General features: G+C 37.0%; 1 protein-coding gene across 6 annotated transcripts in view; it reads right to left on the bottom strand.

Annotated features, from left to right (window-relative positions):
* Positions 1 to 12439, bottom strand: part of phactr2 (phosphatase and actin regulator 2) — a 292417-nt gene that overhangs the window by 23311 nt on the left and 256667 nt on the right. For all 6 annotated transcript variants that reach the window (XM_039748237.1, XM_039748231.1, XM_039748235.1 and 3 more), the window contains one exon: positions 1097 to 1290. In XM_039748237.1, coding sequence (XP_039604171.1) covers positions 1097 to 1290 — 194 coding nt within the window. The remainder of the gene's footprint in view (positions 1 to 1096; positions 1291 to 12439) is intronic.

Here is a 12439-nt window from a genome sequence, read left to right as displayed (position 1 = left end):
CAAAAATGGTCATTGATTGAGGGAAAAATTGAAGTCTGGGAAATCTGTCTCTTTATACCAAAACTGATTTTCCCATTTATGGAATGCAAAAGAAAAAAAAAATCTTCTAATTGAGGTAGAAGCAGTTACTGAAATGGCACAGAATACAACAAATGTGCAATACATTTCATAATAAAAGTGGATTTGTACTACATGTCCTTAAACGTGTACATGCTATAAGTCAATACACTGGAGAAAATGAAAAGTGCCAATATGCTCACAACTGGAGGGTCTGTTTTAGATAGTATCCATATAACTTCTAAGCACAATTAGTAAATCTAAAAGAAATTGTGAGAGAAAAGTGGGGTGTAAAGTGAAGTCACTCTTGACAACATCTTTTGTTTTCTGTTTTTGTTAAATAATAATAATAATAATAAAGTATTTTCAATTCTATGGAGAGGATTTTCAGATTTCAGTTTAAAAGAATTAAAGATAAATACTTGGGTAAATTGAGAATGATAAATATCTGATGATACTTTTTAGATCAGGCAGTGCAGAAATATCCCATTTTCTGTTATGGATCAATACAACTATGTTTTAGATGTGGTTTTGTATTGTTCCAAAATCAATCCTGAAAAAGACAAATCTGACAATAACCCAGTATTTATAAAGTGGAGATCAAACGAATGAGCACTTAAGATTTCTGCTTGGGATGATATTTATCATAATAGCAGCAGGGACTGAAAAGGAAAGATGAAATTATCTATTGAAGGGGTTTCTGATATCCTGTAGGAGGGGCTTTAATTACAAGAAATCATTAAGGTGTTGAGTAAAACTGAAACATTATACATTTCTCGCTGCATCTATAAGTGCACAACAGATACCCGTGCACCAGAAACAAATGCAACTCCTTAATCAGTCTCTGTATCTACCTTCTAACCCTTTCAGAAAAATTAAAGTTAGCTACTTCAAATCTGTCTGTGGTAGAATTGAACAAAAGATATACTTAAAAACCTATGTTCATGCAATGAAAATATATTGGATATTTCTTATAAGCTTACAGCATCAAGCAGACTATATGTCTTCTACCAAATTATATGTTAAAAAAAGAAAGTACTTGATGTTGATTCATCTTCATCATCTTCTTCCTCCTCATCCTCATCCCTGTAAAGTATTGGGCCATCTGAATCTGAATCACTGATTTGGTTTTCCTTATTTTCATCATCAGGAATCACAGAAACATCAGGGGTGTCTGGTATTAAGACTTGGAATTTACAGGAAACACATTCTTCATTTTCTTTTTTTGTACAACTAAAATGAATAAATACACAAATGAAAACATAATGAGTTCCAGCAGTATAGTCTGTTTATACTTCGGTCTCCAAATGTGTATAAAATAGTTTTAAGAAATCCAGCAACTGGGGAATCCATTCCTGGGAATGAAACTGCTGTAATTCCCGGGAACGGCCAAGCTCGCATATATATCGTGTAAAAGTGTAGAAATCGATCAAGAAATAACAGAGTTATAGTTGAAAATAATCAAGTGGCACGGTTTTTTGGCCCACAGTGTAGTGTTTTGCATATTAATTCAGTCAACCAGCAGCAATCATTAGTCTCCCGGCTCTGACTAAGACTGAGTATAGTGGACTGGGAGGAGTCTGCACTCGGCAGCTCACAAATGCCGGGACAGGGCAGACTTCATTGATGTCTGTCAGACAACAGCTTTGAACAGCAACTTGAAATTGCAATGCGTCACTCTGTTGCATCGCATTATCTGTGCCAAGAAACTTGCCATCACAGAATGATGACAAGAAATGGGATGCATCAGTAAAAGCTAAAATGGTGGTGTTTCAGAGCAAAGGCAAGTGCGGGCGTTGTTTAGAACAAGTGTATCAGTATCTGATCAGGTAGATCGCGTTGCATTCAAAAATAATTTTTTTAGACGTTAGTCTATCATATATCCTCCCTATGGCATTTGCCACTTGATTGACATATACGGCAGCCAGTCTAAGATCTCTTTACTTCTAACACACTGGTCATCCCACATGCACCCACACAATCAGACTGTGATTCAGACTACGAATACCATCAATGTAATTACACCGATCTATATGCTGTCAAATTAACGAACCACACGCCGTGGCTTCACCTCTGACGTCCGAGGTTCAATTCCCGAGAGGGGGTGCAGTGAGTGTGTATGCCTGATGAGCCCAGAATTAGGGCAAAACACATGTAGTGTACTCTATGCATTATTTGACAGGTAAACTTTGCAACATTCTGTTGTCATGAACATTGCTGAAGCGCTGCATTATGGGATCTGTAGTTTACTGTGTTACCAGCGCTTCATATCCCTGGGCCATTAATAACAATAATATATAAAATGATCTCAGGGTGATATAATTACACGCCGGGCCGGATGTGGCCTGGGGTCCTTGAGTTTGACACATATGGACTAAATAGAACTTGAAAAGATATATTTTTTAAAATGTGATCGCGCAATTCAGATCGAGTTGAGGCACACTACAGTACATCGAGCCCGCGTGCTATTGTGGTTTTGCCTGCGTGCCTCAATAAGTTACCCTCTCCTTGCTCTTACTTTTTTACCGTTCATCTAATGAATACACGGAGTATGGCTTTACCAAAACAATCATTGATCACGAATAAAGCATCCATTATTCATAAAGCTTCAATTGGTGATCTGTCTTTCTGCGTTAACCGCGTATTTTTTTATACGTCTCAAACCAAGGGGATGCGAGGCTAAAATGAATCGGGAAGCGCGCGTACATACTCAGTGCATCCCCTCTCGGGAATCGAACCTCAGATGCCGGCGCTAGAACGGCGTGTGGTTTGTCTATTTGAGCGTAACAGTGTAATTCGGTTTTTGTTCAGCACTCTTTGGAACTGTTGCTTTTTGTCTGCGCATTGCGTCAGTTCACGTGAGCCGCTGAATATGGTTTTATATGTCACTCGCTCGCTTCTAATTGTTTCGCTGCCTTCTTAATTATATAATGTATGTTTTCTTCAGCGGTTTTTGGAGCTCTTCCTGGTTTTCTACGTACATTGCGTGATTACGTGGGAGGCGTGATGATGTCACATGAAACTCCGCCCCGGCTTTCGAGCTCAACTCCATTACAGTAAATGGAGAAAAATTGCTTCTAGTTATGACCATTATGTGTAGAATTTCAAAATGAAACCTGCCCAACTTTTGTAAGGAAGCTGTACGGAATGAACCTGCCACATTTCAGCCTTCTACCTACACGGCAAGTTGGAGAATTAGTGCTGAGTCAGTGAGTGAGTGAGTGAGTGAGGGCTTTGTCTTTTATTAGTATAGATATATACATATATATATATATATATATATATATATATATATATATATATATATATATATATATATATATATATATATATATATATATATATATATATATATATATATATATATATATATATATATATATATATATATATATATATACACACACACATATACACATATATATATATAAATATAAACAGTATATAGAGCATTTTTAATGTAGGTAGATCGACCTGGTCACTTTAAAAGTAGCTTGCAAGCCGAAAAAGTGTGGGCACCCCTGAACGAGATACATGTACTTATATGACAACATGAACTGCTTCTAGATAAGGTTAGTCTTTTATTGGTGTCAACATATTGCAGTAGTTTTATTAAAAATAAGTGTCGGTCGTTTTAAAACCGTTCACATGTGAGATGTCCGTGCACTCTGTCATCTCCGGGAGCGCAGGATTCCCAGGAATGACATGCGGGATTCCCGAATTCCTGTGAATAGATAAACCCGTCCGGGAATGGATGTGTAATGAATATGATTTTCACCACTTTATTCATACACATATGTTGAGTCTTTTGATAATTACATGTACCAGAAATGGTTAAAACCAATAAAGATAATCAGCATGGAACTGCTACCATAAACAAAATAAATGTGAGCCACAAAACCTGTACAAGCATAAGCATATAAAAGCACCACTTAATTGTAATGATAGCATTCCCTAACTGGTAACAATGATGCATTCCTAAGAGCTACGGATTCACAACCCTTGAGTTACAAATTCAAACCCCAGCCTGGACATTATGCATGTGGAGTATTAACATTTTTCTTGTGCCTGTGTGGGATTTCGCCAGATGTGTTTTCCTGCCAAATTTTCAGGACATATCAATTTGATTGATTACTCTAAATTGGACTGTTGTGAAGTGGTTCAAGTGAGAGTGCCCTGATACTATTCACTCTGTCAGAACAGGTTTCAGCATCCTACCACTCTGTATTGAAGCAAGTATGTTTGGAAAATGCCATAGATATTCTCTAACCTTTGTGAAGGTTGTAACATTTCTTTTTTATATGGGAGGCAGATTAATGAGTTTAAAAGCATTCGTCCACATTATGTTAAAAATTGCATTGTTTTTTTATATCTGTGCACTCAATATTGCTCATAGAAGTATCCTGAATATTCTCAGCAATAAAAAAGGGCTTTGCTTTCTTGGTAGCCATATAGGGTCAATCACTTTGAGACTTTTAACAAAAAATGTTCAATGTTTCTAGCTTACTGGTCTTGGTTGTTGAGTTTTGTTGTTTTCTTTGAGTTTCTACTGCTTTGGACAGCCATAAACATAAAGCTTAAAAAATTCTAACTTCACTATTTTTGCTTAAGAAATAATATTATTTGTAACATGAATAATTTAATTGTGTTATTAGAAATTATAAAGGCATAAAAATGGCAAAAGTAAAATATAATAACATATAAATAACACCTTTTTTGGTACTGGAAACAAATCAGACTGTTCCACAATAATAACTATTTTGTTTAATGTTAATTTTTACAGTTCACTGAAATTTGAAATTAAATTAATCGGGATTATATCAGATACCTGGCATGTGTTGTAGTGGGACACAAGCAAAATTTGGAATTATAGACACTGTGTTAAAAGCAAGCTGCAATCTGCCTCAATTACAATTTGTTGTTCATATGGACTGCGATGAACTATAAAACTCTGAGACTCTTATCAGATTAATACTGCCTTACATCTATACGTTTTTTCTTATTTTTCTAAGTATATGATCTTGGCTTGAAATGCCAGGCAACTTACAACCTACAAGTACCAAAATAAAACAAGTAAAAACTGATCTCTGCAGACCTAAGGTGAAAGCACAATGAGATTTGTTCTGAGCAGAAGTGGCCCGCTGAAAGGCAGATGGCAGAGATAAAAGAACAAGCATGTCAGTACTGGCTGGGGAATGGCCTGGTGGACAGACTTATATGTAAAACAGGACTAACTCGTCAAAACATATGAAATTTGAATCTGGGGAGGTGCCCTGCACTATGATGTTCCATTGGTCTGGAAGGTCCATCAAGGAGTCAATGGAACTGGCATAAATTAAAGCTAATAGCAGTGCCTGGAGTCTCTTCACCATGCCATCATCCAGAGGCCATCCAATGCCGATGAGAGATGTTAGAGACAATGCATCAGCTTGACTGCTAAATCTAAATTAGATTCTCTTTTGACAATGCTGCTAATCTTAAACAAGCTTTCTGAATTTAAAGGGTGCATTTTTGTTTAGGAGTAATATAAGTCTGTGTGTGTCCGGGCCTTCAGAGCAACCCGCTATGACTGAAAGAGGATGTGTGAATGTGGGACAAACAAGGATGAGTAAAGGCGTATGAGGCATGCTGAGAGTCACCATCAAAGATGGGAAGCAAGCAAAGTGGCTCAAAATGTCAGTGTCTGTGGTGCAGGCTTTACGGAAATGTGCTGGAGAGAGTTAGCACCAATCAAGAGAGGTTCTGACACACAAGGATACTGTACAAAAGCTTTGAAGGTACCTGTAGGGCAAGAGATATGAACTATTTTAAAATGTATTCTATTACCTGTCTTTGACAGGTAACATGGCTAGTGTATATATATCCAGAGTTTATTATCTATTTATATTTTCTTTTAAAAATTAGCAGTAGAAGACAATGTATTTTAACAAATATTACATTGATTTTTAATTTTTATACTTTGCTTTTATATCTAAAGTGATTAAAGTAATAAAGTAAACACGGGGCATCTGGTGAGGTAAGACTGACACCTATTCTTTGTTACAGAACATGGGGTTAGCAGGCTGAGGAAAGACATTTCCAATAGAGGGCATGGTGGAAGTTGCACAGAATTGGTTTGTAAGAGGCACTAACCAAGGTGTATCAGCCTCCGCATGTCTAGATTATTCTTGGGGATCAAATTAAATCAGCCTTTAGGTCTAGGTTTTATTTGGGGAAACCTATATGATGTTCATGCCAAAGCTAATTAAGCCTTTTTGCGTGTCCTTTAAACTTGGGGCAAGAGTGAACCTTAACTAACTTAGTAAATTGTAGTTTCTAGTTTTTGTGGTCTCCGATAATTTGAATGCTTTTTGAGTTTCACTCTTGAATAACATGATAATTTCTTAAAACTCTTGTTATTTGAGCATCTGATAAAATCAACCTGACATGTCATTTTGGCCAAAGAAAACAGTAAATATAATCATAATGCCACTGTATTTCAGCAAACATTGATCTGAGCATGCTTGGACTGAACATTTAATTAAACAATCATTTTCTGCTAAAAGCCAAGAAGATTATTACAGGGAGGAACTAAAAATGATTTGTCAGTACTCTCTGCCTTTGTGTAGACAAGCACATAATTCTATGATTTCTCTGTATTCTGGTTTATTTTCCTCATTCTGCATCATTCTTTTCAGTAATAACTGTAGTATCAGAGGATACAGCTATAGTCGACTTTTACTTATCCCATTTGATCTTCAATAATTCCCTCCTTGCTTGTGGACAGGTGTTTTACACAGAAGAAATGTCAATATTAGTGAGATGGGAGCCATTCAGCAATGTTCACTTTTAAGTTTAATGTGCTTTTTCCTCACTTTATTGTTGTCTAATCCTGATTATGTTAACAAAAAATGTGATCACAAAAAAAGGTATTTAAAGTGGAAGCAACCTTTAGTTTTTTTAAAGTTTTTTCAGTGGAATTGCTAGACATTTATACAGTAATACTTTTTGGGCACTTTATCCATTGGGCCAAGTGAAATCTGTACATGTTTATTAAAGCATTTTGAAACATATTTTATTTTGTGGCATCTTTTTAAACTATATGTTTTTTTTCCTTTTCAACTTTTTTCTGCTTTATTTGTTCCATAACAGCTTGTTATTTTAGATAAGCAATTGCACTTGCCCACATAGGACAAAGTAAACCCTGGTGGATTCATCCCAAAGACATGTATGTTTAGCTGTTTTCTAAGTTAGTAATAGGGCATTTCAGGTGTATTACGACAATGTACCATTCTCATTATTGTACATTTGTTGCTCTTTAACATCCTTAGTTACTCACTGGCATGTTTAATACAGCTGCGGTGGATTGGCGCCCTGCCCGGGATTGGTTCCTGCCTTGCGCCCTGTGTTGGCTGGGATTGGCTCCAGTAGACCCCTGTGACCCTGTGTTCGGTTTCAACGGGTTGGAAAATGGATGGATGTTTAATACAGCCTTTGTACATATCTTTTGAAATTATATTAACAGATCTCTTAGCAAGGCTATTTATTTAGGCATAAAATTCTGACAAGTTTTGTCTTTAATGACTTCAATGCTGCAAATAATTTCACCTTAAAATGATATACACCATGTATTTGTTTTAGAGTCCAGCTGTAATACTATTACAAAACTCTCTCTGATACAGTATATCTGTATGACTACTATTATATTAATTGATTGATTAAAAAAAATCAAATACCAGATTTCACTGTTTAAGTTGTATGAACATAAATTACACTTTCAAATGTTCATTATTCAAAAACAACAATAAAAACATACAAATGAGAAATAAATGTCACTAGTTTAGAATAGTAAATCATGGTATGTTTATCCGAAGGAAAATGTTATACAATAATATTGAATCTTATCTACAGCATACAATAACAATAAAATAAAATAAAAATGTACAGAAGCAACAAAAGCAAAAATGGAAACAAAGCCTTCACTGAAAATGTATATGTCCATTTTACTCTGTCAGCTTTACAGTTTATTTCAATACCTGAAATCTCTGTGTTTCTGAATTTAAGATGGAACAAGGAAATGCATTAGAATTAGGCTGGTAAGGAAGAAAAGCTGGAGATCTGGTTACTGGAGTTTGCTATAGGCTGCCAAATTCTGATATTTTGTATAATAGTATATTATTTAATTAAATAAGACACATGTGAAGCAAAGAGGATGTTGTTGTCATGAGTGATTTTAACTTTCTAAACATTGACTTGGATGCCCCTATTGGGAATGCAAAACAGGAAACTGAAATGGTGCAAACAAAGCCCAACTCATGATGATACCTGTCTAGATCTCATCTTTTTGAACAATAAAGATAGACTAATAAAAACAGAAGTTATTGATACTTTAAGCAACAGTGATTACAGCATGGTTAAAATTTGAGATTATCTTTGATAACACAAAAATGTAATCCAAAATCAAAATCAAGGCTTATAACTTGAGAAAAGCAGAGTTTAAGGGGATGAGGAAGTATCTGTAAATTGGGAAATAAAAACTCCTCAAGTATAAATGATCCAGGCTCAAACTAACAATATTGTGAAAACCAGTAAAACAAATGATTAAAAAAAATCAACTAAAATGGATAAACTTTACAAAAAAAGCAACATAATTCTGACTTAAGAGGAATACCAGATAATATAATAAAAGATCAAAAAGAAATATTTGAAAGGGCAAAAGAGAAATCAAAATTAAAATTGATAGTGAAGCCAAGACAAACAGCAATCAATTTTTTCAGTACTATTGCAGTAAAAAGATGATATAAGAGAATTTAAGAAGCCTTAGGGACACAAATAGAGAAATAACTGGAAATGAGAAAAGGAACTTAACAGACATTTCACCCAAGTATTTATAAAGGAAGAAACAAATAAATGCCTTATGCAGAAGTAAAAACAAACGCAAGAGTTCATACATTTTGAAAGAAAAGTCTGATGTGCTTTAAGCCTTCAAATACACTGAAGACAAATAAAACCACCAGACCAGATGAGATTTCAATTGGTTAATTTTAAGTGGTTGCTGCTTCAATATTCCACTGTGTCTGAAGTATGCAACTATGTGCAAGTCAGTGAACCAGTTTGAGCACCAACAGTAAAAGGAGAAAGTAAGTGATAGTAATGCCTCTGGATATTGTAAATTGCCTTGAGTAGTCAACCCAACATTAACAATAACAACAGCTGAAAAATCATTACATTTCTTTTTTGACCTTCCACTATCTTCTGTTTAAACAGATTTCTTAATCGAAGATATTGGATGTGTCTCCAAGTCTATGTATAATCTTATGAGTATGGGAATATAAGAATATTTAACGCAATAGTCCTAAATTTCTAAAATAACAATGTTTTTTGTTTTGCTCCACATTCATTTACAGACCCTCTACAGGCTAGACAACGTCACCTTGACTGTGTATCTGTACTTATGTGAAAGGGATCCTATGTGGAATATTGCAGTGATTGGCAACTGATATCACTTGAGTCATTGTCTGGCTAGGATTTCTATGTGTATGTGTGTGTATTTGTGTATCTTAAGGTGCAGAAGTAGACCAACCCATTAAATGGATTTGATAAGTCAAACAAACCCAACAATAATACAGCAATGTACCAAACAACAGGGAGAGCTGAAAGATATTATTTGGTGAGCAATCAGATTCCAATAATAACCTACATCATAAAAACTGATTTCTGCAGCTGCAATTCATCAAACCTGTTGGAGGGTTACAGGACTTTAACAGTTGACCCCCAATGAAGACTTACATAAACTATCCTTTAACAGGAAATAATGAAGTCATAGAAATGGGAGTTGTGTAGTCTGTATGGTTCTAGTGCCAAGAAGGTCATTTAAAACATTTGTGTCAACTCAGTAAGCTACATGCAATATAAGCTTTTGACTGTCATGCAATAATTAACACTGGCTATTCTTATGGAAGATCTAAGGCCTGTAAGTGATCAAACAGCTTTACACTTATGCAAAGGAAATTGGCAAGTGTTTCCAAAGGAAGTTTCTAAACATACTGTATTACAGTATGTGGAGCACACCATAGGTTGTTTCAATTGAATGCCATGCCATCTGGACTGCCTGGGGCCAAACGGCTATTTATACCTTCTCTGGGAATTAAGCCCATGATTTTGATAGAACATAACCAGTGTGTTTAGCCTGTTGTGATGCTGCAGTTCTCTCTCTACTGTATGGTTCTGCTTCCAAGGACTGGTTGGTCAAATCTGTACAGACACATTTTTGGGAACCTATTTGTGACATGAAATTTCTCACTACCAAATCCCCAACCCACATGTTTTCTTTTTGCCTTAACTCATAACCAAAAAAGTAACATAACATTCTCAAACTCACAGGGGACTGGAACGTGTTCTGACAACACTGGGTACTGGGGCAGGAACCAAGCCCAGAGCGGGGACCAGTCAATTTCACAGAAGCTATCCACATTAGGCCAGTTTAGAGTTGTCAAAAATATTTTACTTAAAGAAAGACATCAAGACATCAAACCCAGCCACAGGAGATGCACACACCAGTGTGTTTCTTTGGGCCGGTCCCAAGCCTAGATAAATGGGGAGTGTTATGTCAGGAAGGGCATCTGGTGTAAAATTTTGCCAGATCAACATGTGGACAGCAATACAGATTTCCATACCAGATCGGTTGAGTCCCAGGTTAGCAACGACTGCCACCAGTACCGTTAGCCAACAGGGTGCTGGCAAAAATTGGGTTACTGTTGGCCAAAGAAGGGGGTGGGGGGTGGGGTTGACGTGTCAGAAGGACAGGAGAAAGGTAGAGTGAAACTGAGGGTAGGAACTTTGAATGTTGGCAGTATGACTGGTAAAGGGAGAGAGTTAGCCAATATGATGGAGAGAAGGGAGGTTGATATATTGTGCGTGCAAGAGACTAAATGGAAGGAAAGTAAGGCCAGGTGGATTGGAGGTGGATTTAAATTGTTCTATCATGGTGTGGATGGGATGAGAAATGGGGTAGGGGTTATTCTGAAGGAACAGTATGTCAAGAGTGTTTCGGAAGTGAAAAGAGTGTCAGACAGAGTAATGATTATGAAGCTGGAAATTGGAGGTGTGATGATGAATGTTGTTAGTGCATATGCCCCGCAAGTTGGGTGTGCGATGGATGAGAAAGAACATTTCTGGAGTGAGTATGATGAAGTGATGAACACTCTACCCAAGGGACAGAAAGTGGTGATTGGAGTGGATTTCAATGGACATGTTGGTGAAGGGAACAGAGGAGATGAGGAGGTGATGGGTAGGTATGGTGTCAAGGAGAGGAATGAAGAAGATCAGATGAGTGGATTTTGCGAAAAGGATGTATTTTAAGAAGAGGGAGGAACATAGAATGACGTACAAGAGTGGAGTTAGACAGCATAGGACGGTGGTCTGTAGGATGACGCTGGAGATCAAGAACAGGAGGAGAGTGAGGTCAGATTCAAGTATCAAATGGTAGAAGTTGAAAAAGGAAAACTGCAAGGTTGAGTTTAGTGAGGAGGTAATACGGGCACTGGGTGGCAGTGAAGAGTTACAAGACAGCTGGGCAATAATGGCAGAAGTAGTAAGACTGACAGCAAGAAGGGTGCTTGGAGTGACATCTGGACAGAGGAAGGAGGAAGAGGAAACCTGGTGGCGGAATGGGGAAATACAGGAGAGTATACAGTGGAAGAGGATGGCAAAAAAGTGGGAGAGTCAGAGAGATGTAGAAAGTAGACAAGAGTATAAGGAGATAAGGTGCAAGGTGAAGAGAGAGGTGGTGAAGGCTAAAGAAAAGGTGTATGATGAGTTGTATGAGAGTCTGGACACTAAGACGGGAGAAAAGGACCTGTAGTGATTGGTTAGACAGAGGGAACAAGCTGGGAAAGATGTGCAGCAGGTTAAGGTGATAAAGGATAAAGATGGTAACGTACTCACAAGTGAGGAGAGTGTGTTGAGCAGATGGAAAGAGTACTTTGAGAGACTGATGAATGAAGAGAACGAGAGAGAGAAAGAAGGTTGTGGAAAGTGAAACAGATTAGCAAGGAGGTAGTAAGGACAGCTATGAAGAGGATGAAAAATGGAAAGGCCACTGGTCCAGATGACATACCTGTGGAAGCATGGAGGTGTTTAGGAGAAATGGAAATGGAGTTTTTAACCAGATTGTTTAATGGAATCTTAGAAAGTGAGAGAATACCTGAGGAGTGGAGAAAAAGTGTAATGGTGTCGATATTGAAGAATAAGGGGGATGTGCGGAACTGTAGTAACTACAGGGGGATAAATGATGATTAAGAAGGGAGGTGATGATTAGTGAGCAGCAGTAAGGTTTCATGTCAAGAAAGAGCACCACTGATGCAATGTTTGCTCTGAGGGTGCTGATGGAGAAGTATAGGGA

The sequence above is a fragment of the Polypterus senegalus genome, chromosome 3 (genome assembly GCF_016835505.1).
Source record: "Polypterus senegalus isolate Bchr_013 chromosome 3, ASM1683550v1, whole genome shotgun sequence".
Classification (NCBI taxonomy): Eukaryota; Metazoa; Chordata; class Cladistia; order Polypteriformes; family Polypteridae; genus Polypterus; species Polypterus senegalus.
This window is presented reverse-complemented; position numbering and strand designations above follow the sequence as displayed.